At 44.0% G+C, this 27,754-nt stretch overlaps 2 protein-coding genes across 4 annotated transcripts in view; one reads left to right on the forward strand and one right to left on the reverse strand.

The window, feature by feature from the left end:
- Positions 1-27,754, forward strand: part of KCNJ5 (potassium inwardly rectifying channel subfamily J member 5) — a 193,640-nt gene that overhangs the window by 8,675 nt on the left and 157,211 nt on the right. The window contains exon 3 of the mRNA XM_043501047.1: positions 15,019-15,128. The gene's annotated coding sequence lies outside the window, so the exon portion shown is untranslated. The remainder of the gene's footprint in view (positions 1-15,018; positions 15,129-27,754) is intronic.
- KCNJ1 (potassium inwardly rectifying channel subfamily J member 1) lies at positions 706-27,524 on the reverse strand. Of its 3 annotated transcripts, none has more exons than XM_043501048.1 (2): positions 27,212-27,524; positions 706-2,575 (listed from the first exon to the last, which is right to left on the reverse strand). In XM_043501048.1, the coding sequence occupies exon 2, from the start codon at positions 2,552-2,554 to the stop codon at positions 1,436-1,438; it is 1,119 nt and encodes a 372-aa protein (XP_043356983.1). In that variant the 5' UTR covers positions 2,555-2,575; positions 27,212-27,524; the 3' UTR covers positions 706-1,435. The 3 variants fall into 3 exon arrangements, with proteins under 3 accessions (XP_043356983.1, XP_043356984.1, XP_038236790.1); XM_043501049.1 differs by lacking the exon at positions 27,212-27,524 and adding an exon at positions 21,326-21,532; XM_038380862.2 differs by lacking the exon at positions 27,212-27,524 and adding an exon at positions 9,487-9,606.

The following is a 27,754-nucleotide window of genomic DNA, read 5'->3' on the forward strand; positions in this document are numbered from 1 at the left end:
ACTGTTCAGATCTGTCAGCATTTAGAAGGGGATGAAGTAAAATCTTTCATTGGACCAACTTCTGTTGGTGAAAGAGACAAGAAGTTGGTACAGTAAAAAATATTACCTCACCCACCTTGTCTCTCTAATATCTTGGGACCAATGCGGCTACGACACTGCAAACAACATTTAGCATGTCATTTGCATCATAACCACGTTCAACATGGACTTGTGTTGATTAAACTGATGGGGAAAAGCCCCAGGATCACCCACATCTCTTTGGTCCACCATTTGGACACTCAAAAGTAGAATTCAGTTGAAAAAACAAGGAGGGCATGGTGAAAAATTCACAAAATGTTGGCTGAAACTTCTCATTGGTGTTTCAAACTTCACTGAAAAATGGAATTTTTCAGACTTTTTCCTCCTGCAAAAAAATTTAAATTTTTGACATTTTGTTCTGATTTGGGACAAAAAATATTCTTCCACAAAATCAGAATATTTCATGGGAAGGAAATTCAATTTTCTCGCCAGCTCTAAATACATCATCATGACCCAAACTTTTCCTTTGCTTCTAGCTCTCCAAGAAACTAGAACCTACTAAGGCTTCACTAAAATTGATTAACAAGAGTCAAACACAGAAAGAAAGAAAGAAAGAAAGAAAGAAAGAAAGAAAGAAAGAAAGAAAGAAAGAAAGAAAGAAAGAAAGAAAGAAAGAAAGAAAAGAGATCCTGGGGTCAAATTTTCTAAGGAACCTATGTCCCATTTTCAAAAGTGACTTAGGCTACTAGGAGAAAATCTATGGCCCAGTTTCTCAAAAGTATTTAGGCACCTAACTCTCATTGATTTCAATTATGAAAATGGGGTTTAGGTTCCTATGCCACTTAGGATATGTCTACACAGTAGCTGGGAGGTGTAATTATCATCTTAGGTAGATGTACATGCATTAGTTCTGCTCAAATAATCCCAACTGCCCTAGTACATAACTAGGGAGCCACGTGGGATAGTCGATGTACCATTAGGCACTTTTGATGATTTTTTACCTATCTCTTCTTTTCACATTTCATCCCAAGAACCACTCCTCTTCAGCACATCTGAAGCCCTCCCTGTGTCTCTTCTTTTAAGGCATGTTGTCAGACTTGCTTATGGCTCAAATGCCTTTGGGAACTTAATTGAGTGAGTCGGACATTCCAATTTAGCAGCTTAAATGAACATCCCATAGCTATAAAAATATACGTTCTATGAAAATATATTTATATATATATAATGCAGTTAAATAGCCTCTTGGAGATCACTGGTGTGGTGGTCTGCTTTGATTTAATTCTTTTGAGAAATCAGGAGCTATTTTCAAGTCAAAACAGCCCTGTTCATTTTTCTTCTGTGCTACTAGGTTATTGGGCACCTCCATATTGAGTTTGTGTTACGATAAAAAATGCCCCAGTCCCATGAGCATACAGAGCTACATTTTTGTGTCACTGGTTTCATTGACTTCTGACAGAATGAAGCCAGGGTTGTCATAACCTCTCTTTGCCTTCGCTTTAGCATCCTTCTCATTGTAGAGGCAAAAGGCACAGTGAGGAGTCTCTACTTCCACGGTCTTACTGAAGTTGTGGAAGTCTACTCTATACTTCCCTTCCTTGGTCTTGGACACAATGGGAGCAAAACGGTAGCCCCAGAGTACCTCCTCTGGGATATAGGATGTCCTGACCTGACAGGTAGCACTAGTGGCTTCCACTGTACCATCTAAAAATACCACTAGCTCAAAATCCTGCTGGAGGATGGTTTCCACTGACATGTGGAAGAATGGGCTGGTCTTATCAATGATGTGGTAAATAGTCAAGGGGGAGATGAAGAAGAGGTTCTCATTGCCAGCATCCACCACAAAGTCTATGTTGACCTGGTCCAAGATGATAGTCTCTCCTTCTGGAGTGATGGTGGTCTTCAGAAGCTTCCCATAGATGTGGCTCCCAATCAGTAGACTCTTCCTAAGGTTGGCCACCCGGATAAGGAGGCACAGCTTGCCGCCTCGTTTGCTAATGACCGCATTCTTGCTGAAGGTGATGGTCTTGGCCCGTTTCTTGGACCTAGAAATCTTAGCCAAGATAGCGCCACACATGAAAGAGTTGATGATGACCCCAAGGATAGACTGAAAGATCAGCAGGAAAATGGCAGTGGCACACTGCTCTGTGACACACCTGAAGCCATAGCCAATGGTAACCTGGGTTTCCAGGGAGAACAGGAAAGCAGAGGTCAAGCCGTTTATGTTCTCCACACATGGGGTGTGGTTTATGGAAGGACTGAATTCAGGAAGATCTTTATGTATATATGCCACAACGTACCAAAGGAGACCAAATAGGAACCAACTGCCTAAGAATGCTGAGATGAAGATGGTCATCTTGTACCTCCATCTTAGGTCCAGGATCGTGGTCCATATATCAATCAAGAAGACAAACCGTGACTGTTCTTCCACATTTCCAAACTCTATGTTACACCTTCCATCTTTAGATACCAGCCTTGCTCTTCGGCGACAGTGTTCCGTCAGATGGCTGGCAAAGCGCTTCCGGAAGTATTTGAACATTCCCTCTATCGACAAAGTAGTCTGGACAAAGAACAACATTTTATAAACATTATGGCAGATGATAGTTTTATTTACAGTTGGAGAGAGAGGAATGAATCCTGTATAAGACTTAAGATGCTGACTTGCTTATGAAAAGTTATGACATTAGCACATTGGCCTTTGGCCATTTGGGAAGGATTCCAATTCATATATAAGGAAACAAATGTGTTCTTGCCCCACGGAGCATTCCAGTGAAAAATAATAATAGCAGTTTGCTCAATAAGCTTTGCAAACATGAATGAATTAAATCTCACAACCCCCTGTGAAGCAGCTAAGTATTGGTATTCCCACTCTCATATGAAAAAACTTGAGGCACAGAAAAGTTAGATGATTTTTCCAAGATCATACAATGGCCATAATTTTCAAAAGTGACTAGTGAGTTTAGATGCACAATTCAAGACACCTTAAAGGGGCCTGGTTTTCAGAAACTGCAAAGTTTGGATATGGGGATTTTCATTCAGCTGCTGAAAAGATAGAGGGGCCAGTCTTAGCAATTTTGTATCTTTATGTATCAGCATTAGAAGAGGAGGGAATGTGAAATGGATAATGAACACTGGGAGGTAGGGGGAAAGATGGAGAAGGACTTATACTAGCAATGTGAGATGTGAATGTCCGTATAGTTATTGTTAATATGCCTATTGCTCTGCCTGAGTGCAAATCTCAGATCCAGCTTCAGGTTTCAAACTCTCCCACAGTCCAAGGTTGGCTGGAATTTGTGTTTTGGTTCAGGTTCATCATTAATAAGAAATGACAAAACTAGAAGGGAAGGGGAGTTTTCTGGCTTCCCAAGAGATACTGCTAAAACTAAAAAGCCAGATTTTGGCCTCCGTCCTCTGTCTCCTTGCTCATTTGGTCCCCTGTGACTGGCAAACACTAATAAGCGGGACATGAAATATGAGAGTCACTGATGGGAAAATAGTAGAGATGGGTTCAAACTGCAAAATTTGAGTCTGGGTTTGGAACCCCTCCAGAACTAGATGTGGAGTTTTGATTCAGCCCATTATAGAGCTAGGGACTAGCTGCAAAATCCATATGCAGATCTGGGTTCAGATTTTGAATTGCCCCAAAATTCAAGGATGTTCTGTTTCACAGGCTTGATTTGGCTTGTGACAAAAAGACTTATTTGAGCCAGTAGCCAGTCCCCCTGAAAATGTAAGATATAGTTCCCCAGAGAGAGGACATATTAGACTAACAGGCAATACTAACCCATCATAGGAGTGTACAGTATGTACATGTACTCAGCCTTTGTTGAACCACATTCTTCTCACACAGCCAAGTTTCATTTCATGCTCTAATCATATTTCCTGGGGCCAAAGAGTTTCAGCTTAAAAACAACTAAAGTAAATTAAAATAAAAAGTGAGGCCCTGTGGGAAATGCTCTCACTGGTGATTCACTGGCTGTTCCGAGGTTAACATTACTACGTCTTTTGAGGACATTGGATCCCCAACTGCACAGAGATGTGTGTATTTCAGAGGGCTGGAGCCTGCATGACTGACCATCTGTTTTAGAGATACCCAGCCCTGGAATAGTAGGAATGATGCAGATCAGACTCCGGACTGATGGGCATTTGGCAGAGCCCAGGGCTGGAACCTCTGCATGGTGAAGCAAGCCAGGATGGGTGTGCTTAGGTAGAGCTTTGTGTTCCACATTGTTCTAGATCCCTCACCATCACTGGCATCAAATCAGACACCCAACAGAAAATGACCTTAAACTTTCCCGCAAAAAAACTACTGGACTCTGAGATGTTGTGATGGGGGAAGAGCCCCACACTAGGCCTGCAAGAGCCAAATTGGGCCAGGTGGACCCAATCAGCTAATTAGGCTGCAAATGGGAGCTTTTGTCTGGAGGCAGCTAATTAGAGAACAGGCTCACCTGTGCCTGTAAAGTGGGCTAAGACTAGACTACTGCTGCTGAGAGAGGGCAGGTGTTTCCTGGGAAGAGGGTTTGGGGCTGCTAGGGAAGGCTGCAGGAAGAAGTCAGTCCCTGGGAAAAGGGTTCTTGGAGCTAGGACACCCAGAGAGAGAAGGGGAGCCGGGTGTGGTTGGGAGCAGTGAGGGCTGGGAGAGGAAAGCCCAGAACTGCTGAGTTGAGTGTCCCTGGACTGGAACCCGGAACAGAGGGCAGACCCAGGTTCCCCTACCAGCCACTGAGGGCAGTGAATGGACCCACTGCCTAGAACTGCTGATGGACTGAACCTTGGAAAGGGGAATGCTGGAGGGCTGTGTCTCAAAGAAGACACTGAAGGTCCTGGAGCGAGAGTAGCCACAGACCCGAGTTGGAGTGATGGCATCCAAATTGCGGACAGAGGCGTTGACCTCAAGAACTAATCCCCAGAGTGACCAGGGGGAGGCACCAGACTGGAGGTGAGTGGGTCACCCCGTGACAGATGTCTGCATCTCTGATCTCTGTTGGGGGACAAAACAGCTAAGGTCATGTTTCAGCTCCTTAGCACTTGGTCTTGTTCTCTCTGAACTCAGAGGGAATTTCATCATTGGCCTCAAGAGGAGCAGGAGCCACTCTTTAATGAAGGTGGTTGGCTGATGGTTAAGGAGGGAGAGGCACCTCAGGCTATTGTATTAGGTCTTTTACCTCTCGTGTGCTGTGGTTTGGAAAGGAGATGAACTGAGTCTCTGAATGATCCTTAGGTATAACATTATTTTAGTGCCTAATCTCTGGCTCTCTTTCCCTGGCCCAAATTCTGGCTGGTGGTACAGAATCCCATCATGACAGGTTTCAGAGTAGCAGCCGTGTTAGTCTGTATTCGCAAAAAGAAAAGGAGTACTTGTGGCACCTTAGAGACTAACACATTTATCTGAGCATAAGCTTTCGTGAGCTACAGCTCACTTCATCGGATGCATTCAGTGGAATGAAGTGAGCTGTAGCTCACGAAAGCTTATGCTCAGATAAATTTGTTAGTCTCTAAGGGGCCACAAGTCTTCCTCTTCTTTTTGAGAATCCCATCAGCAATTCTAGCCTCTTGCCTACTGAAATGGCCACCACACAGGCTCTCTGCTGTACAAGCCACACAGGGATTAGAGAGCATAGCACAGAGGATGGATTGTGGTCTGCAAGTCTGGTTCTGTAATGTCACCTACATGTACACACACCTACATGCATGTTATTTATGCTCCTAGTCGGAATAATCAGGGTGGGGTCACGCAGGCCCACCAACAGGGAAGGCACAGGGGGCAATTGCTCAGGGGTCTGGGCGATTTAAACAGGCCCGGGGCTGCCACCACTGGCAGCGCAGAGGGACTAAAGCAGGCTTCCTGCCCACCCTTGCTCCACACTACTCCCAGAAGAGGCCAGCCAGTCCCTGTGGACCCTGGGGAGCGGGTTTCCATTCACTGCCCCTGCCCCAAGTGCCAACTCCACAGCTCCTATTGGCCGGGAACTGTGGCCAATGGGAGCTGCAGGGGTGGTGCCCTGGCCTCCTGCCGAGGAGCTACTGTCAGAGGGGTATGCCAGTCATTTTCGGGAGCTGCCCAAGGTAAGCGCCGACTCCCCTGACTCCCTCCTGCACCCCTGCCCCAGCCTAGAGCCTGCATCCTGCATCCAAACTCCCTCCCAGAACCCATACCCCACACCCAAACTTCCTGACCTCTCACCTCCTCCCGCACCCCAACCCTCTGCCCCAACCTAGAGCCCACACACCCTCCCACACCCAAACTCCCTCCCAGAGTCTGCACCCCCTCCTGCACTCAAACTCACTCCCAGAGCCTGCACCCCGCACTCCCTCCTGCACCCCAACCCCTGCTGCAGCCTGGTGAAAGTGAGTGAGAGTGGAGGAGAGCGAGCAATGGAGGGAGCAGGGGGCAGGGCCCCGGAAAGAGGCATGACAGAGGCGTGGTCTCAGGGAAGGGGTAGGGCAAGGGTAAGGGTGGGGCAAGGGTCTTTGAGTTTGCACGAGTAGACAGTTGGCACCCTACCAGCATGTGGAAGCCCTGGCCGTGCCACAAAAGTACGCCCAGCAGTGCAGCCGGCAGCTTGCTGGGCACCAGCCAGCACAGGTGCAGCACTGCCCAAATGTCAGGTGGACCACGTCCATTCGGGTGTGGCTTGTGCATGCATGGGGGCCCATTGACTGTCCTGCCCTGGGGCCCAGAATTGCTGTGGGGCAAACCTGGGGTCATGGATGGCTTTTCCTGGGTCTTCTGCCAGCTAGAATATGGGTGTGCTTAACACTGCTTTGGCTGCATATTTTGGGGGTATTTCCTCCAGGAGCCATGATTTGGCCCTTGTTTGTATCTATACCTGGGTTTGCAAACTCCCATAGAATGGGCTACATGTTAATACATTGTCTCATGGACACTGCCCCTCCCATTCCACATCATCACTCAACAACCTTGTGACAACTAAAGCAATTGATTCTGTAGGAAAGAAAGTTGTTAATGTATTTTTAGTTTGTTTTAATGAGAGCGGGCAGCTGGAAACACCATAAATTATGGCTCTTGGAGGAAATACGCTCCAAATATGCTCCCCCCAAATATGCTGCCAAAGCTGATGAATTATTATTCTGTGACCTATCACTGGCTGCCTCTACCAATGTATAGTGATAAAGAGAGGCTGCAGAAAGAAGAAGGGTGGCCCAGTGGTTAGGGAACTAGCCTGGAACCAAGCAGACCCAGGATCAATTCACTGTTCTGCCATAGACTTCCTATATGGCCTTAGGCAAGTCACTTAGTGTATGTCTACAGTGCAATCACAGAGCGTGACAAGAGCTAAGAGAGATGTATCCAAACTAGCTTTAATCTAGCTAGCTCAGGAACTGGAGCAGTGTGCCCATCAGCATGGGTTAGACAAGCCCACATGGAATCCATGGCAATTACTCAAATTAAAGCTAGTTGGGGCATGTCTACTTGAGATGCAATAACCGGCCCTTCCCACCCACTGATTGCAATGTAGCAAAACCCTGGGTCACTTTGTGCCTCAGTTCCCCATCTGTGAAACTGGTATGCTAGCACTTTCCTACCTCACAGAAGTGTGAGGGAGGTTAAATACATCAGCATGTGAGGTGTTCAGATAATACAGTCAGGAGGGCAATGGAAGTGTCTTAGACTAAACAACAATAAATGGAAAAACACATTAAAGAAAATCAAAGATGAAAGATTACAAATAAATTCCATCTTGCAAAGCTGGCAGCAAAAGGCATTCTCTGCAGCCCTAGTTCATAGCCCCAGCCCCTGATGGGATGGACGTGCCGCTGTGTCTCACATGGCTGCATTCTTACTATGGATATCCCCCTATTCCTGTTAAAACTGGAACAGAACTAAAGTAGCTTTTTACTGTTTGAAACTTCTGCTGCTGAATTAATTGACTAGGGAAGGTACCAAAGCAGGTTAAATTTTAAACAGACTTCAACTGGGAAGAGGGAACAAGGTCACTTTCCAAGCTCTCCTCCAGTTTTATTTCCCTTGGATGCTTTTAATGAGTTCCTGTTACAATACAGCTTGAACAAAAAGAAAAGGTTCTTGTGCAACAGACCATTCCTTGTAGTTTCCCAATAAATAAGTCTTTTTTTTTCCTGCTCTTCTTCTGCCCAGAAACACATGCCTTGAAATCTCATTACTATCCCCCATCTCTGGCTCTTGTTTGTGATAACACTGTGCTGAGGCATTGTGATTGCAGGTGTCCACTAGTCAGCACTTACTGGCTTTGCAAAATGGACTGATATTACTCACTGTTTACACACACCACACTTTATATAGCTGATCCATAGCAGATACCCACCTGCTACCACTCCTAGCTAAAAGATGTAGTCCTTTAACTCAGGTGGTAGAAGTCTGTAATGAAGGTCCTGGGTTGAGATCCTACAGTCAGCCTACACCACGGGATGTTACATAAATAGCCACCAAAGAACACATAGAGGGCAGGATCCTGCTTCTATTGAAATCAGTGGGAATTTAACTAGCGAACAGGATCGGGCCCTCAATTCAACAGAATGAGCACGTAGGAAGTAATGAGTAACCTCATTAGACTATATTCCGTGTTTTAGACTCAAAGCCTGGAAAATAAATCCCAAAATTCCTTTGCCTGATTCCATTATGGGAATGTGTAAGACTTTAGGACTGTTCTAAGAGTCTAGCTCAAGCAATCCCAAGTAGATCAAACCGCCTGAAGAATTACACCCTTGTCTAGGAAAGGTGACAAAGGATTTCACCCTTCAACAAACCTTTTCACTCCCACACACCACTTGCGTGCACTGATTTGCTTCAGCAAGAGCTAATGTTCCCTTCTCTATAAGTATACTGCAAGTATATGTCATAGTTCATCTAGAGAAGCTTATGTAAAGCATGTTGGATAATATACAGGGTTCTCAAGGTCCCTTTGGTTTAAATCGGCAAATAGTAACCCAAGTCTGTCTTAGCTAATTTTTACCAGGGCATATTTATTGCTTGGGCAGATCATGTGGAAATATTGCCGTCTTTCTATTCATTGCAACTGAAGTCCTTGTTGCTCTAATCAGTGACATTTGTCTGTTCCCAGAACATAAAATGCCTATAGAAGGTGCACTGCATCACCTGGCCTCTTAAACAATGGGACATTTAAAAAATACAAACCCCATCATCCTAGGTAGACACCTCTGGTAGTTCGCTCCCAAGGAACCAGAAAGCTCCATGGCTGTGCTCCAGTTTCATGTTTCCCTTGATCAGTGTAATAAGCAGAAACCTTTATATTTCTATGAATTAAGGTTCCTGATCTCTGGATTAATTGCCAACCTCTCCCCCATCCTCCCTCCCTTCCTCCATCTAGGATCTCCGACAAATGCCCAGAATGGTATGGCTTTCTTCCAACCCTCTGTTGCTATTACAGATACTTCTCCCACCTCCCTTCTTTTCCCTGAAGTCCTGCCCACTCACAAGCAGGTAACAATGGTCTAATATCTACATACCAGCTGGAGTCCTTCAGTGCGCCCAGAAATGTAACTGAATGTTCCTCCCCTTGTTTGTTTGTTTAATTGTTGTTGTTGCTGATTGGGGGTGGCTGGCACTTTAATTGTTTTCTGGGTAAATCCTTTGTACAGCATTGTGTGCAGAGCATGCTAATCCAAGGAAACAGCTTTAATCTGACCCACGTGCAGCAATTTAGCAGAATCATGACTGAAGACAAGGGAAAAGATTTGGGGGCTGGTAAATTTGGTTCAGATCTTAGAAGGAAAACATGTAGCCCTTTAAAGCCCTTTGGATGGGTCCTACCACCCAGTCTTGCATTGGATAGTACCTTACCCCATGGTTTCAACTTCATCCAGAGAAATGTATTATTCCATGTGAGAAAGGGTGGCAAAATCTAACCACTGGGAGGAGAGATCAACAAAACTCACTGAACCTGAGGTTCTTGGCAAAACACAAAACATTGTGAGGGGCTCCAATGAAGTTCTAGGAAGCTTAGGGAGAATAAGGGGAATACAGAGTTAAGGGATTATTCTTTACAGCCTTGGTCTTATCTTTCCAAAAACATTTCTCTTTTTTCACCCCCTTCTGTATATTTTCCTTTGCTGAACATGCTCTGGAGAAACTATGCCAAATACCCTCGTCCTAATTCCTTCCAAAATCCTTTTTATTAAAAAATGCTTGTGAGATTCAGAAGCAGAGCAGGCTGTGCATTGTCCACCAGTTGCCGTTGCCAGGGAGTAAATGCTAGGCGGCTGTGAGACCCTCGGAAGGTACGGCACGTTTTCTCTTGGCTCGCTGTCCAGGGAAGCCTAGGAATTTGCCTGTTGCAGCAGCTTAACTGTTACAACATCTTCCCCACTCCACCTGCTGCTTAGATCACAAGTTTTACAAGCATGTCAGAGTGAGGTGGCCCTGTGATGAAACAAACACAAGTACAGTAAGAATATAAATCATGCCTAAAATAGCCTGTTGAGCTACATCCATAGTGGTAACTTCAAACAAAAACCTGCGACCTGGACATTCTACACCCCCAACTTCAAACTTTGTAGGGGTGTAATACCACCCCAGCTCTGGATATGAATTCTCCAACTGACCCTTAGCTCTGTGCTGGACTTAAATCCCAGATTCAAAGTCCTCTGCTGTATTTTTGGGTGCATCTGAATTTCAGATCAGGATTTGAGTTTTCAGGCTTGGGAACCTAGTTAGCACTAGTGTTGCAATTTAATCAAGAGTTGAAATGGAGCAGGAAGTGGGGAGATAATAGTTTAAAATACAGTATTATAGAGGGGCTTCTCTTGCTAAATCTTTCCTGTCTAACTTGTGTGCCCTGTGGTTGGCTGAGGGGCACCAATCAGGTCCCGGAGGCCCCATGGATAGCTGGTGTCTGACCCCAGGTGGGCTCGAATAGACCTTGAGATGGTTTGTGTGTGGCCCTGTAGTTGAATGGCACAGGTTGGACTCCAGTGCCGCTGCGGATGGAATAGGGATGCCCTTGGCAGTGTGGGCTGGAAAGTCCTGTGGATGGTATGTGTCCACCCAGAGTCACTTGAGTGACCCACTGGATGGATGGTGTATACGCAAGGTAGGGACACTGGGAATGGTGTATGTGCAGAGGTACCCAAGAGGCTCCATGGATGAATGATCTGATCTGGAGGACTAGATGGCCTCCAGAAGGATAGTGCATGCCCACAGCATTGGGGCCCAACTGAGCCTGTGAAAGGAAGCTGAACACTCATGGCAGGGAGCTCATGTGGCACTCAGGAATTGGGGTGTGAGGAGCTCCCTGTCCATATGAGACCCAGTTGAGCCCTACATGGATAGATGGAGCATGTCTTGAAAACTTCCAAATGTTGGAAAAGCTGCTATCTCCTGTTCTAGCCATGCTCCCTGCCGTGCCTGAGGGACCCAGAAGAAAGCTTGCTGGAGTGCCAGCTCAGCACCAGCATCACCATTTAGCATTTGTTCATGACCGTGACTCCCAACATCATTGGTGCAGTAGCATTACCTTCTTAGTGTTGAGAGACAAGCGAGTTCTGCTGGGCAATGTGATCCATCCGTTCGGCTCAGCCTGCTAATCCAGGAATCCTGGCCCCATTCCCTTTTGGGTGATTATATTCTGCCAGCCTAAATTCCCCTGTAGTTTCAGATGGACACAGCAATGCTCTTTATTCCCTGCCTTGCCCTCGCTCTGTCGTGTAGTGTTGCTGTGAGCTTTGAAGAGCTGCTCCTTTCCATTCCAGTGATGCTGCACTTCAGTGGTTGGTGAAGTGATTCCTATACATAGCTTTTATATTGGTTTGTAAAAACATCCTCCTGGATGAAACATCCACTAAAAATATAAACCATTATCTTTATAGGAGGAATCTTCCATTTCTAACAGAAACCCATGGTCCCATCATCTGTGGGAGTTCAATGGTAAGAACAGAGGGCTGGAAGCCAGGACACCTGCTTTCTAGTCTCAGTTCTGCCACTGATTTACTGCATGCCCTGAGGCAAGTCACTTAAACTATCTGTGCCTCAGTTTCTTCTGTAAAACAGGGATTAAAATACTTTCACAACACCCCATGTGATATAGGAGGCTGGACTGACTTACATTTGTAAAGTACTTTGCGATCCTGTGATGAAAATCTATATTAAAGTACAATGTCTTCATCCTCATTCAAGCGGACATCACTGTAAATTCATGCATGTACCTTTTTGTGAAAGGGTTTTTAAAAAGAAGCACAGTTTTTGAGGTTCCAAACTTTCTTCTTACGTTATTTTTATTACTACACTGACACCTAGATGCCTCATTGTACTTGGCCTGAACATACATATGGTAAGAGACAGTCAGTGCTCCATGGATCTCACAATCTAAATAGGTGAGACAACGGATAGGAGAAATATATTATCTTTATTTTACGGATAGGAAACTGAAGCTCACAGAGGTTAAATGATTTGCCCAAGGTCATACAAGGAGTGTGTGACAAAGCTTGGAATGGAGGTGTCCTGCGTCCCAGCCTTCTATTTACTAGACTGTCATTCCTTGCTATTTACATACATAACTTTAAAAACATCATGCTGGTTTGCTTCCCTGATTTCTCTCCTGCTGAGCAACATGAGGATATGAGCAATGTGAGGTATGAGCTGAGCAATATGAGGATTTGCAATTCAAAATATGCCCAGTGTGTATTGGTTGAGGAGGCAGGCTTTGGCAGGGGAAATTTGCAGCCTGACTAAAGGAATAATTCATTCACAAGAAAGTTGCCAAATGGATACGTGCAAAAAAAAATGCCATAGTAATGGAGATCCCAGCAAATAATGCCTTCTGAAAGGCTATGAATGCTTACATAGAGCCTCAGATTAAAATGCATAGATGCAGATGTATGTATAAATGGTCTACAGCAGTAAGACTATTACAGTTATTAGGAATGAATATTCTCACTGTGAATATTGCAACACAAAGGAAATGCAATAACTGCATTCATTAAAAGTGGCAGCTTAATGCCTGGAACCAAATGGACAGAATTTGACTCTTCTCATAGCTGCAAACAACTCCCGAGCTGGAGGCAGTTTGTAGATAGTGGCATTCCTTTCTCCTCTGCGTCCCACGGGGGAAGAAAGATCTGTGTGGGCTCCTATAGATGGCTGGTCCTTTATCATCTCCTTATGGCTCTGTCTAGACAGAATCATTTGCTAGTATTCTTCAGCAAGGATGGTGTCATTGCCGATAAAGGGGTTCCATTGTTTGTTATTCATGAGACTAAATTAATTCCCTGGCCACACTGGAGTCCATATGAGTTGCTGTGTCCTCTATCAGTTTAGAAACATAAAGGAACCAGCAAAAGAGGATCCACTGAAACAAATGTTCTCAAAGTGTGAGATACAATGAACAGAGTGCTTCAGTTTAATTAAGTGACTAGATTTTTTTTTCTAGCAGTGCTGCAGCCTGAGGTGATCAATTATGCACTCACCTACTGTACTGAAGGGGCTGGCTGAAAATTTTCCATTTAAACCTTTTTAACAGAAATTTTTTTAACTGAACACTTTTTTTTCATGAAGTGCCTGCTTTCCATGGAAAAATTCAAATCTTCATTAAAAAACCAAATGCCTGCAAACACAATATTTTAGCCAAAAAAAATTTTGATTCCACTATGCTACCATGATGCCTCCTTGGAGTTGTAGTTTGATTTCTTCATGTCCCCATTCTCATCTATGATCTGGACTCACCAGCCAGATTACACCTTCCATGATGCACCTGGCCAGAGACTCCCATGGTGGGAGACTGTGGTGCATCATGAGAGATGTAGTCCCGCAGGGAGCCTGGCTTTATAGAGAATGGGAATATTAGGCACCTGAACTACAACTCCCAGGAGGCACCATGGCAGCATTTCCAAATCAAAATATTTCAGTTTTTGATTTTTTTGCTGAAAAGTCACTTTTTTTTTCATGGAAAACATCAATATTTTTTTCCCTTTACATAGACCTTTTCTGGGTGGGGGAGCACCTTTTCTAACCATCTCTAGTCTCCTCATCTTCATGTTGCCAGGAAAAGGCACCACAGCCAAGATGCAGAGGTGGGGGAAAGACTCTGAAATTGGAGGACTCTCCTTTGTGTAAGTGAGAACAGAAGTCACAAATAACCCCAGAACTCAGTGAGAATTGGGGACAGAGAGGGATGGGCCGGCACAACTCGCATAAAATGTTAATGATTCAAGTCAGGAGGGAAATGCACAAAGTGCAGGTCACATGAGTCTGGTGCGTCTCCCTTTTTATTTATTTTTATTTTTACTTCTCTGAAGTATTAAGGGTGAATCATTAATCTGAAATTTGGTACTGCAGAACTGACCAAAGTCACGTCTCAGTCACTTGCTCAGTGCACTGAGGGTATATCCACACAGCAATTAAACACTCTGGCTGGCCCTTGTCAGCTGACTTGGGCTGGCGGGACTTGGGCTACAGTGCTGTAAAATTGTAGGGTAGACATTCGAGACACCACGAGGCAGGAGGGTTCCAGAGCCCAGGCTCCAGCCCAAACTTCTACAGTGCAATTTTACAGCCCCGCAGTCTAAGCCTGCCAAGTCTGAGTCAGCTGACATGGACCAGCCGTGGATGTTTAATTGCTGCGTACACATACCCTGAGAGAGCTTCCTACATAAACTGTTTCAAACAGAAACAGGGCTGAGAGGCAGTTGGCCTCACACAGCTAGAAGACATCCACTGCCTGAGGCCATTGCTTCTTTGAGTACAGTGACATGGTTAAGGTTGCTTCAGCATCAAATCTCAAGGCACCCCAATGTTCAGAGCTACCATGAGAGAAGAGCTTAGAGTCGCATAGAACCTCTCATCCCAAAGTGTGTTATGAACCTAAACTGGTACAGTTACTCCATCCAATGCCAAAAAGCACCCAGCTCTGAGGCGGGGGTACAAAGCATTGGTTTAAAAGCTTGGTTCTGTTACCACTGCTCCGTAGGGGTGTGCAAGACAGTGCAGGAAGTCCCTAGCATACCATATACTCAAGGCAACCACAACATTGCTCTCTGCACTTCCAGGTTGCAAAGAGGATGGTAGTGGAGAGGCTACTGCTGCCACAGATAGACAGAATTCTCCAGGAACCACCAGGACAGCTCTTGGAGCAGCCAGTTCTACACTCAATCTAGAGGTATAAGAAGTATTGCTGCTCAGCACTCGCTTGCTAGTGCCTCCTATAGGCACCATGCCTCCCTTCTCACCACTTTGGAACTGCAGGCATCTTCCCCCTCCCTCCCTGGCCACACAGCCATACACCGCATGCTGCAGCAAATCACACAGGCATGATTTGGCCCCCCAGTACTCTTTAAATCCCTGAGCTCTGTCACATTCCATCAGTCTGAGACTGAGGAAACAGAAGAGCAGAGGGAGCCCAGCTTGCATTATGCTGCATTGCAAATAGCTCTTCTGAAAGCTGCTGCAATGTTCTTGCTCTGCAGGCCTGTGCTTGGGTTGTATTGATACAGCTACTGAATATTTACAGCGGAAGCTCTTTCTGAAATGAATTAGCCACAGTGCTACTGGCCCCCTATTGGGGATCCTCTCCATGCTCACAACCTGAGGAGTAGCCCTGGGTTGGAAACTCAACAGACGACATTCTCCGGTCGGAATCAGTATTAAGGAAGTACCCTCATGTCACTTTAAGGGCCATATCCTGCTGCAGTCACTCTTTTTGTTAAGTTGTAAATCTAACGTCCTGATCTTCTGTGGTTAGCAGAGTTCACGTGGCACTGTCCTCGGGTGTATAGGAATTAGCACTGCTGTCCTAGCTAGTGTTATGAAGGGGAAGTTGTTCTGTGGATACGCTCTAGCCTAGGACTTGAATGATAGGGAGTCTGTTCTCTGCTGTGCTATTGACTCCCTCTATGACCTTGAGCAGGAGTCTCTGTGCCTCAGTTCCCCACCTGTAAAATGTGTGATACCAGCACTGCCCTACCTCACAGGGGTGTTGTGAGGAAAAGCACATTAAAGATGATGACTAAGTGCTCAGACACTGGCATATAAGTACCTTAGTAGTTGTATTCAGCCTCCTTGAATTTACCCTGCAGTTTTAACTGGATATATCTTTCTTCTTCACTTCCTGTCCTAAACTGCTACCAGAAGCAATGGCCAGTAACTCTTGCATTATAATCCCGACCCTACCATTTACTTGCTGTGTGGACTTGGGATAATCCCATCACCTTTCTGTCTCAAGTTCCCCCTCCCTTGAATGGGAATAATAATAATTTAGCTATCTCACAGTGGTGCTGCAAGGAGTATTGATGTCTGTATAGTGCTTTTGATGCAACATATTGTTTTATTGCTAAGTGGTATGTGTACTGCTATTCATTGTTAACCAGTAGCCATGTTTCACCTCCATGGCAGGTGGCATGAGCTCTATACCCAGCTATTTAGATTGGGTTGGGATCCTTCAGATCCTATAAATATAAGCAATTCTTATTTTTCCATACACAAAGGGAAGCCATTTACACCTTTATTTTGTATTAAGAAAGCAAAAAATGTCCGACCTGGAGAGCATTATGTGAGTGTGTGACTCCAGAGCCAGTCTGCCATTGAGCTAGGCATAAAATGGCTGCCTGTCCTGACTCTTTGGGTCGGGTCTGTCTTTGTTCTGTGTTCATTCAACACCTTGCACAAGGGAGTCCTGGCCCATGACTGCGGTTCCTCGGCATGATGTTAATACAATTATAATAGTCCTTAGAGTTTTAATGGCACAGTACACAGAAAACAGCATTAATTACATAACTAATACTGCACAATTTCTGATTTTTAGCTGTAATATTTCAATTGTTTCTGAGTCCCCATTGTGCTGATTTCTGATATCCTCATCAGAGTTCCCACAAAATGAATCTGCAGAGTTCTTTTCTTAATTGCTCTTCCTATTAGCTACTTCACTTTTTGTTTCTTTTTTTCCCCTGTTTCATCCACTGACTCTCTACTGATGCTTTTGAACATAAAATGGGTTGCCATCAAGTTCTTCGTTTGGTTCTTGAAACTGCTTTAGCCCAGGAACATGGCTTCCCATGGGGCAGAAACCTCTGCAGCAGGGCTGGATTTATACTTTACGCACCCTTAGACACAGCATCTTCAGCGCTCCTCCCCCCCGTCTACAGCTGACCTTTGTGTTTGCACACAGTTTTAGAGAGGTAAGGTGCCCCAAGAACACCAGCACCCCTAGGCACATACTTACTGTGCCTAATTGGAAATCCAGCTCTGCTCACAGACTATCCCTCTCATGATCTCCTTCTGAAGAACTTGGCCTTTCCAAGTTGATGTACATTTAGAATTTTGCTGGCCAATTTCCAGCACGTTTCCATTGCTGACATTTCCATTCAATTCCACTCTCAAACAGAGAGCTCTGTTTTGTTTGTTTGTTTTAAATTTACCTTCCCCATCCCTTCCCCTCCTCCCCACCCCCAAAAATATCCCACAACCACTAAAGTTGTTTTCATTCTTAACTTAATACTATTCTTTCCAATTCCTTGGTCACATGATTTGGAAGTCACTGGCCATGACCAAGTCAGAGTAGGTTAAAGCTGGTACCCAAATGAGTGTGAGTATCTGAGAAAAGAGTTTATGGCCTCTAGTTATTTCTTGCTGCAAGTCTAAAGGTGACGAGGTCAACGGTTCAAGCATCAACTGCTCTTGTAAATAACTAACTTAATCCACCTCCATCTTGAAAGATGGTTATACAAAGACATACAGATGCTCATAAATATATACACATACACACTTTTAATTTGCAGATACTCTAGTTCCTTTCTCTTCTATACAAATTCTTCCTCTTTAGGTCTCACTTTAGCATGTGTTGGGGGCTTGAGAGATTATGTACTATCTCATACCCCTATGGAATGTTCCCTAGTTTTGCTAAGGTCCCAAAGACAATGGCAATGGAAGCTCAGGTTGTAACAGTGCAAAGCTTATTTCACCTTTCAATTCAGTAATTTTCCATCCCTCAAACATGCACGTTCGTAAGCCCACAATCTGCCATGCAAAGCTAAAGCCTGTCAGCTGTCTGTCAACAAATCTCTGTGCTGCTTTCCTCTGCTAAATTGGCCAGCAACTTTGCCTCTAAATGACCTGCAGCTTAGGCTTTTATTTGTACAATTCCACCTTGATCACTTAGTTGATTGAGATGCAACACTAAGAGCATCGTGGGCCAGAAGGCTGAAAGATTTCTTTTCATGCTCCAGCACCCCAACTGCAAGTATATGTGGGGAGTCTCGGAGCAACCCACTCAACTGCTGGCGTTGCAATCCCCAGCAGAGCAGTCTTTAGCCTTGTCCTGCTTCCAGGACCCCTCATTTCTGTCATACTCGGGTATTGCCTATACTCATCTTCCCTTATTCTTTGTCTTCTGAACTCTGTTTCACAACCAGTTGTGGGAATCACTGTTTTTAATCCACATAATGACAAGGAGAATAGTGGCTGGCACTGTTATAGTACCTTTCATAAGGGGCAGGCCAGGACATGTGGAGACCCTGTGTTGTGACAGTAGAACCTGATTTCCATAGACTTCTGACTTCAACTGGGGTGATAAGTACTTGGCACTTCTGCAGACCCCATCCCCTTCTGCAGCCCAAGCTGGTATAGTCAGTCTGTGAGCCAAAGGATCCATCTATGTCTTGCAGCCTCATTAAAGAATCTCCTTGCTATTTATTACAACCAAATCCTGTTTCTTCTCTACCATAAAGGACAGGATGGGGTACTAAGCTATTAATGAATTAAGCCTCACAATAGGCCTGTGTCTGTCTAATCTGTCGTCCTGGCCTTTTATAATGTCATCCTTCCTCCAGGAAGCAAATGTCTTTATTACAGGAAATCAACATTATTCCCTGGAATTCACCCCTCTTGGAATCCAGGGTGTTCCTGCTTATGTCTGGTGTTTGTTTGTTTTGTTTCTTAAGGGCTCTCAGGTATACCTGGCCAACTCCCTTTGAAGACCAGTGGAGTGCTATGTGCAGATCTAAATGCAGAACTTGGCCCTACTCTTCTTAAAATGTATGTTAAATTTTCACCAGCAGAGCCACTTCCATTCTAGTCCTTCAGATACCTTTTCTATTCCTAATTATTTATTTAAGTGTAATTGACTTGCAAGACATTCCTAGCTTTCAATTTGCATTGAGTGAATTATTGACCCATCACCTGGGTCATCGATGTGAAGAGATGTATGAACAAGCTGAATGCAAAAAAGCTACTTTGCATTCCCCATAGCAGATATAACTATTAATAACGTTGCTGCACAATGCATTAAGTGCCTGCTCAATTTTAATTTAAAAATATATGGCCAAATTCATCCTTGGTGTAACCTTGCTGAAGTCCACTGAGTTTTGCCAGGCATGGATTTGCCCTCGTAGGCTGCTTTAAAATTTCTCCCATGCTAAGATCTGATATGCTTATTTCCAGAATTTTTACAGCTGATTTCTAATCAAACCCCTTAGAAAATCAAACCCAAATAGCTGGACCTATTTTCAAGGTGAGCAAGCAATATCCAGCTCAGCTTTTTTCTTTGCTATTCCATAACAAACAAACTTACTGAGCATGCTCTGTCTCAACGCATAAACAAAAACAACTTCCTCTAGCAAGAAGGCATCTTTCTGTAGGCCTTGGGAAACACAGTCTAACAATAAAGCATTGCCTTAAGAGTCACGTGATCTAAGGTCAATTGCTGGCTCTGCCACAGACTTTGTGTGACCTTGAGCAAGTCACTTCTCTTTTCTGTGCCTCAGTCTTCCCATCTGTAATATAGCAATAATTACATCAGGGGAGTTAGGAGGATATGTTCATTACTGCTTATAAAAGGCTCAGAGATCCTCACATGGAAGGTTGCTGTGGAGAGGCAAAATAGTATTCGTCTGGGAGCTGGCATAGTTCTAGTGGCGCTCAGATACTTTGAAAATACCTCTACCATCTCAAAGCAAACTTGTACAGTCCCCAGAGAGAAGAAAATCTGCTGTGTCCCTAACTAATATCTCAACACCCGGGAAAACAAATACAGAAAAAAATACACAACGGTTTGGGGAAAAGGGGATCGTAGAGCAGCTCCAATAGTAAATTGAGTTGTAGATATTTTCACAAGTAAAAGTGTTTGAGTTAGATTCAGTATGATCATATTATATTTATCATTCATATTACTGAGATCAGGACCTCATTTTGCTGGGTGCGGTACATAGCAAGAGACAGTTCCTGCTAGAAATGCTTACATTCTAAAGAGACAAGACCGACAAAGGTGAGAGAAAGGAAGCACGCTTATGAACGTGTCTCAGAGGGGGAATTGAGGCACGCTGAAAGGAAAGGGGGTCAGGCACCTTACCTGTACATGTACTCTTGAAAATCCCACTAGCTGCATATTTGGGCACCTAAATCCCCTTTAAAAAGTAGTCTGTAGAGATCAAGCACCTTAGTCCCAGTTTCAAGTGTAACTTTGGCATTTAAGAGTCTAAATCAGTGGGACTTAGGCATCTAAGTCTCTTACTTGCTTTTGAACATAGTACCCTAAAAGACTTATCCAAGTTCACACACAATTCAAGTCTGTGGCAGAGCCAGGAATGCAATATCTGTCCCAGTCAAATATCTTAAGCACAAGATCCTCCATCTCCCATATTCTTTGCAAGTATTTGAATGACTACCCAATAGCTTTGAAAATGAAAGTTGCACAAATGATGATTTGTCCAAAAATTCATATTTATTGTTCTTCTGTTTTGAGGGGGAAGCACCTTTCAGTCATCCGATCAGGGAACGGAAACAATAGCATGTGAACAATCAGTTTTATAACACGCAAATAGCAAATCCAAGAGCCACTCAGAGTCTGAACATTCGCTGTCCAGATTGTTTGTTTGTTCTGAATAACAAATCACTTTTGAAGCCCAGGATGGGCTCACGGGCAGCTTCGCTAACCAGAAAAGGGGCTATATTTTGAAATGAATAATATTTATACTGATGAACACAGGCTGTTTTGTGGACAGCATGGAGCCACAATATAGAGAGCATTAGGGACATGCTTGTACCACACCTTCCCTGCAACAGAGGGGTGGCATACACAATGCTCTCTCATGGGGGATTTTGCTTTGTTGTTCCTTTTCTTGTCACAGAAGGAAACCTAAAACTAAGCACCTTCTACAAGCTGCTGAGCTCCCTCCACTCCTATTGCTGAAGCTGCACACAGCATCCTGTAGGGGGCACTCAACCGCTTGCATAATCAGGTGCATGGTGCTGTACAGTTAAGTTCTTTAACGACCTCAAAAGGTGATCAGCTTGCAGACAGATCCAGAGGCCCCATCACACTTAGTCTTATGGGCTGCCCTGTTGCCCCAGAATATCAGGACTTACCAGCGTATTTGTGGGAGTGACTACCTGGTTCACATAGAGGGCAGCTCCATCAGGCGTCTTGGCTGTCAATAAATATGAACATGAATTTCCAGGGCTATGGTAAGTCGTATCATGCCCCAAACGGTCAAGGACAAACAACAGATCTGGATGGAGCTGGAAACTGGCAAGTAACTTAATCAGGGGAAATGAAGCATGAGAGCCTCTTTCCTCCCGCCTACCTCATTCTCCCCCCTCAGCAGGGTCCGAAGGCCAGGGATAGTCATTTGGTTAGTCTGTGCAAGTCAAAGCTCGCTAAGCACCTTGGAAGTTTCTGAAAACAAAGTTAGTCTGTTGCTGGTAGGAATGTGGGATTTGCACTTAAATACTAGAGACTGGATTAAGTGAATTGATGCCAAGATAAATACTGCTGAGGTGTAAAACACCAGGGAATGAGGGGGAGGAGGCAGTGGTCCAGATAAATTGTAGTATCTAGGGATGATTTCCAGGGTAGTTGGATGATAAGTGTCTTGGGGCAGGGCTGTCTGTAAAGCTCTGTGCACTATCAATAATAATTCTAATGGGGCAGCAGCTGCATCTTTCTGCAAGTGCAGAAGGCCCCATTAGTAGAGTAAGAAGCATGGAAAAGGGCAGGATCTGGGAGCCCATGAACAAGGTCTGCATCTGTGCAGAGATTTCAGACTCCTTGCATCCCTGCAGCAGCTGCATGTGCACCACAGTGAGAGGATGCTTTGGGAGGTAGGAACAGAACACCTGGTCAACCTCCTGCTTGGAGAGAGGACAAAGCCCAGAGAAGCTATCTGAGGAGTCCATCTCTCTCACCATCCCAGAACTCCTCTGCTTCCTGATGAATTTGTTGGGCGTGCTGTGCACGAAGTGGCTGCAGACTTGATCACAATAGTAAAAACTCGTAGATATTCACCTGAACTAGAACCCCTGCATCTGAGCCAGCTTGAACATTTGTAATTCAGGTCTTGTCTAGGCTGGAAGACTCTATAGTGAATGAAGAACCAGTAAAATGATAACATTTAAAAAAAAAAAAAACCCAAGAGTGAAAATTTGAGCCATTGAGAAGGGAAGTGATCTTTAGGCACGCACTGGGGCTGATTCACAACTGTTACCCCAATTTTAATCAGTGTAACTCTTGAAACCAGGGGCGTGACCCCTGAATTAAACTGGGATAATGATGCAGTGAACCACCTCTTTGCTGACACCTCATTAACTTCAATGACTTGTTCATATTTTTGGAGAAAAGAAGCCTTTGTTGAACCCAGGCTCCAACCCATTCAATTAAGGTGTGGGAGCTCACAATAAACTTCCCTGATATCTCCAGAAAGTCCTCCAGAGAGACCAATCTTAATGTGCCTGATAATTCTAAGGTACAAACCAAGCAGGAAAAAAACATTTAGGTAAATAAAAACATCTTTGGCTAGAAAAGGGCACACATTCAAAGTTTAAAAAAAAATCTGTTTGTAGCTCACTGTACAAGCTGTCATGTAATCAGTCAGACCTGTCCCTGACCCAATGCATATTAGTTACCTTGTCTGTTTCTTTTCTATGGATGTTTACATGCAGGATAACAATATTTGATAAACAGCCAAGTACTACAAGGATATTAATAAATCAAAGCTTGTGGATACTATCAACCACAAAACAGAAAAGCTTTGCTCTTGGGTGCCTATTTTTATTGTTTACGTTTCATAAGCACATGGGATGCTTCTGTCAATGAGGAATTCACCCCTCCCATCTGGTCCCAGGCCACTCTTACCTCTATATCAGTGATACTCAGACCTCAGTGGTTCAGGAGCCAAATTAGCGATCGACATTACCCAAAAGAGCCACCGTAGTGTGAATTCATTGTTTCATTTACTATTTTATATATATGTATAGTTTTGCTTCCCTCTTTAAAGCCAACGTCATTATCTAGATCCTGCAGAAGGAAGGCTTCTATCTCATCTGTGTTAGGGGATTCTATAGGACTCATTATCAACATATTAAAAGAAAGGAGTTAAATTAGAGCTGCACAGTGAGGCCCATTATGGACTTAATTGAGTTTCCAGTCTCCCTGGCTGCAGGAGATTCTTCTCTGAGCTATTTACTATGTTTCATATCTAAGTCTCTTCAGCTGCAGTGGAAAATGCTTCCATTTTAAGTTAATCTAAATCAATGGTTCTCAACCTTTTCATAGTGTGAGCCTCTTTCCCATACCTAGATCCCCTTCCCATCTAGCCAGGATCCAATTCCTCCCAAAATGAATACAGTCAAAGCAGGGTGGTCGTGACCCTGATGCCTTTCATTTTCATGACACCTCTAGAGGTCATGACTCCTAGGCTGAAAGCCCCTGATGTGATCTCCTCAATAGCACATTCAAAACCCCCTTAACTGCGATGCTTTGTCTTCTGCTCCATTCCCTTTTCTTGGGTTTTGTTCACGGCATAGCCTTGGAGGAGAAATGCAGCTATCTTGATGGGTCATAGGTGGAGATGTAGTTGCTGATGTAGCTAGGTCCTGACCTATTGGTAGCTCTGAAGATCAGGATGAAGGCCTTGAATCGGCCAAGGAAGTAGGATAGAATCCATTAGCGGATGCAAGGCACGGGTACAATAAGTTGCAGTAGTACAGTCTGGAAGTGGCAAATATATGGTTTGCTATGGCTAGGTCTTTGTCCAGGAGGAAGGGGCAAAAACCTCATAGGCAGCTGCATGCTTTGCTCAACACTGTCACACCCTGATCATCCAGGGTTAGTTATGGCTCTGAAAGGGTCCTGACACTCTACCCTTGTTTGCCTAAAGTCTCGGCTAGTCCTTCAAAACATTGCCAGAGTGAGGGATCAAAGCTAGATCTCCTGCATTTCAATCCAGCGCTTCATCACAAGGTTTGACTGCTCCATTCATCTCCTTTACCCAGCCCTATCTCTGGGAATTCTCTCGCATTTCTCCTTATGCTTGGAACAGATGCTCATCAAACGTGCTCCGTCTCTTATGGAAAAATATTCCTGAAGACTTACCTGTTCTCCAAAGAACATGAGCTCCAAAGACTATGCTGCACTCTGGGGCTGATCCTGTCAGCTGGTCTGTAATAATGTTGTTACAGGTGCAACAAACAAATTTCAGCCATTTAGATTTGCTGGGGACTCAGCTATTGCCCCCTGCTATGGAGGTGGATAATTGATCCAATGGGATATGGAAGGTTCTCACACAGCCTAGCAGCAAAATTCTTGGCTATCCAGAGAAGGAAGAGAATCTTGGAAGTAGGCTGGAATCCAACACAAGTAAATCCTTGAAATGGGATTGTTGTCTGCTGGTATCTTACCTCAGTCTACACTAGTGTGGAAATATTTTATACTGTGAAGCTCTCTGTCCAGTACCTGGGACAGAAACTGGAAAAATGGGATCATCCCACCAGCAACAGCCCAGATGGTGTCTCTCTTTTTGGAAATTCAGGAGGGATGTTGCAGGGGCCAGATTTTCAGCTGATGTAAATCATCATAGTTCTAATGTCTACACACACATACACCAGCTGGGCACCTGGATGTAGATCTTTACAAATCACTCAGCCATTCCAAAGCTGTGATCTGTCTGATCTTAAGTACAAGAGAGAGACGTGCACGCCCAGTCCAAAGCAAACCCCTTCTGGCAGTTCTGAGCTTCTTATCAGAAATAAAAGAAACCCACATGAGCAACAATTATGAAATCCATTCAGAGAGTATCCACTAGCCCCCATCCTCTCCCTTTTCTTATTCAAATTCTGAGCCTGGCTTAGGTTAAAAATATTTGTTTTTTACAAAGCAAAGTTCCAGGAACTTTCAAGATTCTTTTAAAGCATTTCAAAACAAGATTTTTATCTGGCTACTATTGCTTTCTGGCTTCTTTTAATCAAAATTGGTTTTAAATACAATATTATCAGACACAAGTAATAATTGGCTCTTGTACAGAGCATTTCATTCATCTGCCTCAATACAATGTACAAAGCAAAATCAGTGTCGTCAGCCCCTTTTTAAAGTTGGGGAAACCAAGGCATGGAGCAGCAAAATGGCTTACTCAGAGCCCATAGCAGGTCAGTGTCAGAGAAAGGAGTGACATTCCAGTCCAATACTCTGTGAAGGCAGCATTCTCATTTAAAACAAGGTTCTTTTGCATCACTTTAGAATAAATATAATTTACCTTTCCATCAAGAACCCCTTTACACTGCAGAGTGCTGTAAAGGGACCTTTGTAGAAATGAGAATCAGGCCCTAAGTGTGTGTGTGTGTGTGTGTGTGTGTGTGTGTGTGTGTGTGTGTTTTTTTTTAAAATAATAAACTGAACCTTGTGTCTCTCTCTTTTATGGTTTTGTGATATTTAGGCACAACCAAACACTGTGTGTGATGACCACAAACTATATGTCACTTAGATTTCACAGATTTTTGCATTTGTTCAGGCTAGAAATTAAAAAGAAAACAATTGTGTTCATTAGCCAGTAAGTGCTTTGAGAGAAGGTTTGGTCTCTGGAAATAGAAGAGGTGTTATAAAAGAGATGTGGTACAAAGGATAAAGCAACATGGTATTAGCAAACACAAGCTTTCTGAACTGTTTTTCTGTAAGTCTGTATAAAAATACTATACAGGATCTTTAACATGGCTAGAAGTTGGTAGCTTGACAATTTGTGTCTCTTGGGATGTTGGTGATATTGCAAATTAGGAGTCAGGAGTTTCAAAGGACGCCTATTACCTTTGCTGAGAGTTCAAGTTGTCACTTGGTTATTTTCTAACTTTTAATAGAAGGGATGTTTTATTCTTTCTCTGCTGTAATGTCACCATGCAAAGAAAGATCCTTTGGGTTCTTTCCATCTTCCAGTAAGAACTCTTTGCCCTTTTATGTTGCCGTTCATCAAAGGACCTCAAGGAATGCTACAAATATTTCATTAAAGGGTCACCTTAAACTGGAATTTTAAAAAAATTGTTAATTTTTTTAAAATTACCAGCTTCTGACAAAGCACTCTTTAAACAGGATGTCCTGCTTTCTAAATTCATTTTTTACATGTATACATATTTTTCTGCCTCCCTGCTGATATTTGTAAGGCTCCTTGCAGCTGTGGAAAAGTAACTGACTCTATCCTGGGATCAAAGAAACTGACTATGTACAAGATGCTGTCATAGGCACAAAATGGAACAAGTAGAGAATTAAAGGGTTTTCTGCCATTTCTTTCAGTTTTAGTAATCCATCTATATTCCATACCCCATCACGCTAGTATCTGAGCCCCTCAGTCTCTAATGTATTTATCCTCACAGCACTCTGTGAGGTAAGGCAGTGTTGTTATCCCATTGTACAGATGGAGAACTGAGTCATGGAGAGCCTAAGTGACTTGCCCAAAATCACATTGGAAGTCTGTGGCAGAGTAGGAAATTGAAGCCAGGTCTCCCAAATCTCAGGCTAGTGCCCTGACCAGTTGATCATCCTGCCTCTCTAATCTTAGTAATTCTAGATGTTTACATGTAACTAAAATAGGTGCAAAATGTTCATGTTGATAGCATCTTGTTAAGCCCTGCAGCACCTTTGTGTTTTTATACCTATTTCACAGATGTGTAAACTGAGGCAGAGGGAGCTTAATAACATGCCAAAGTCCCAGAGCAAGTCAATGAGCAAACCAAGACTAGAACCCAGATGTCCTGACTCCATGTCTCCTGTTTCAATCATTAGGCTGCACTTCGACCCTAAGGAGGTGAGAGGACATAAGGCACAAAGGATGCAGTCCTCAAGTTGCACTTAGGGTGCATCTGGATGGTACAGTATGACTAATTGTACCCATACATGAGCCTAGAAATGGCTGGGCAAGCCCTTCTGGAACTGAGGTGGGTAAAGATTCATCTCCATCAGCTTTCAAGAAGACAACCTAAAATTTCACTCCTTACCTTGTTTGCTAAGCAGTAAGAGAGAGAAGGCTGCCCTGCTTCTTCCACAATGAGTAACTCGCAATATCCCTGGAGCTGTAGGTTTCTTCAGTGCTTTGGTCCTGCAGGTCCTGTATGAGATGGAAGAGAGCTCAAGGTCTCCTTTGGTATTTATGTCACCGTGTTAGCTCAAACTGGTTGACAGCTCATCTATATGCAATGGCACATTAAGGCTGTGCTTTACTTTATAAACTCTGCTAGAAAGGCACAGCAGTGGCGGCTAAATGGTTTAGATATAGCAGCGGTGTCGAGCTGGCAAAGCTAACTAAGGGAACCTGTGCAGAAGGACCTCTGAGGGCTGAAAGAAGCTGCAAGCCACCCCCTGCAAGCCTCCCTCCCCTGCACCCTCAGGGTAGTCACAGTGGAAATTGCTCAGCACTTGTTAGAATCAAGTGACCTATGTTACTTGTGGGCTCAGCAGGTTAAGGAATAGCCAGGGATCTCCTGACACCTGCCTCTTTTCTGGGCAGGGCTGCTCACACTCTGCATGGTTCATATAATCTG

Source organism: Dermochelys coriacea, chromosome 22 (genome assembly GCF_009764565.3).
Source record: "Dermochelys coriacea isolate rDerCor1 chromosome 22, rDerCor1.pri.v4, whole genome shotgun sequence".
Lineage (NCBI taxonomy): Eukaryota > Metazoa > Chordata > Testudines > Dermochelyidae > Dermochelys > Dermochelys coriacea.

Coding starts and splice junctions, on each gene's coding strand:
- KCNJ1 (XM_043501048.1), bottom strand. CDS start 2,554: ATGTTCAAATACTTCCGGAAGCGCTTTGCCAGCCATCTGACGGAACAC.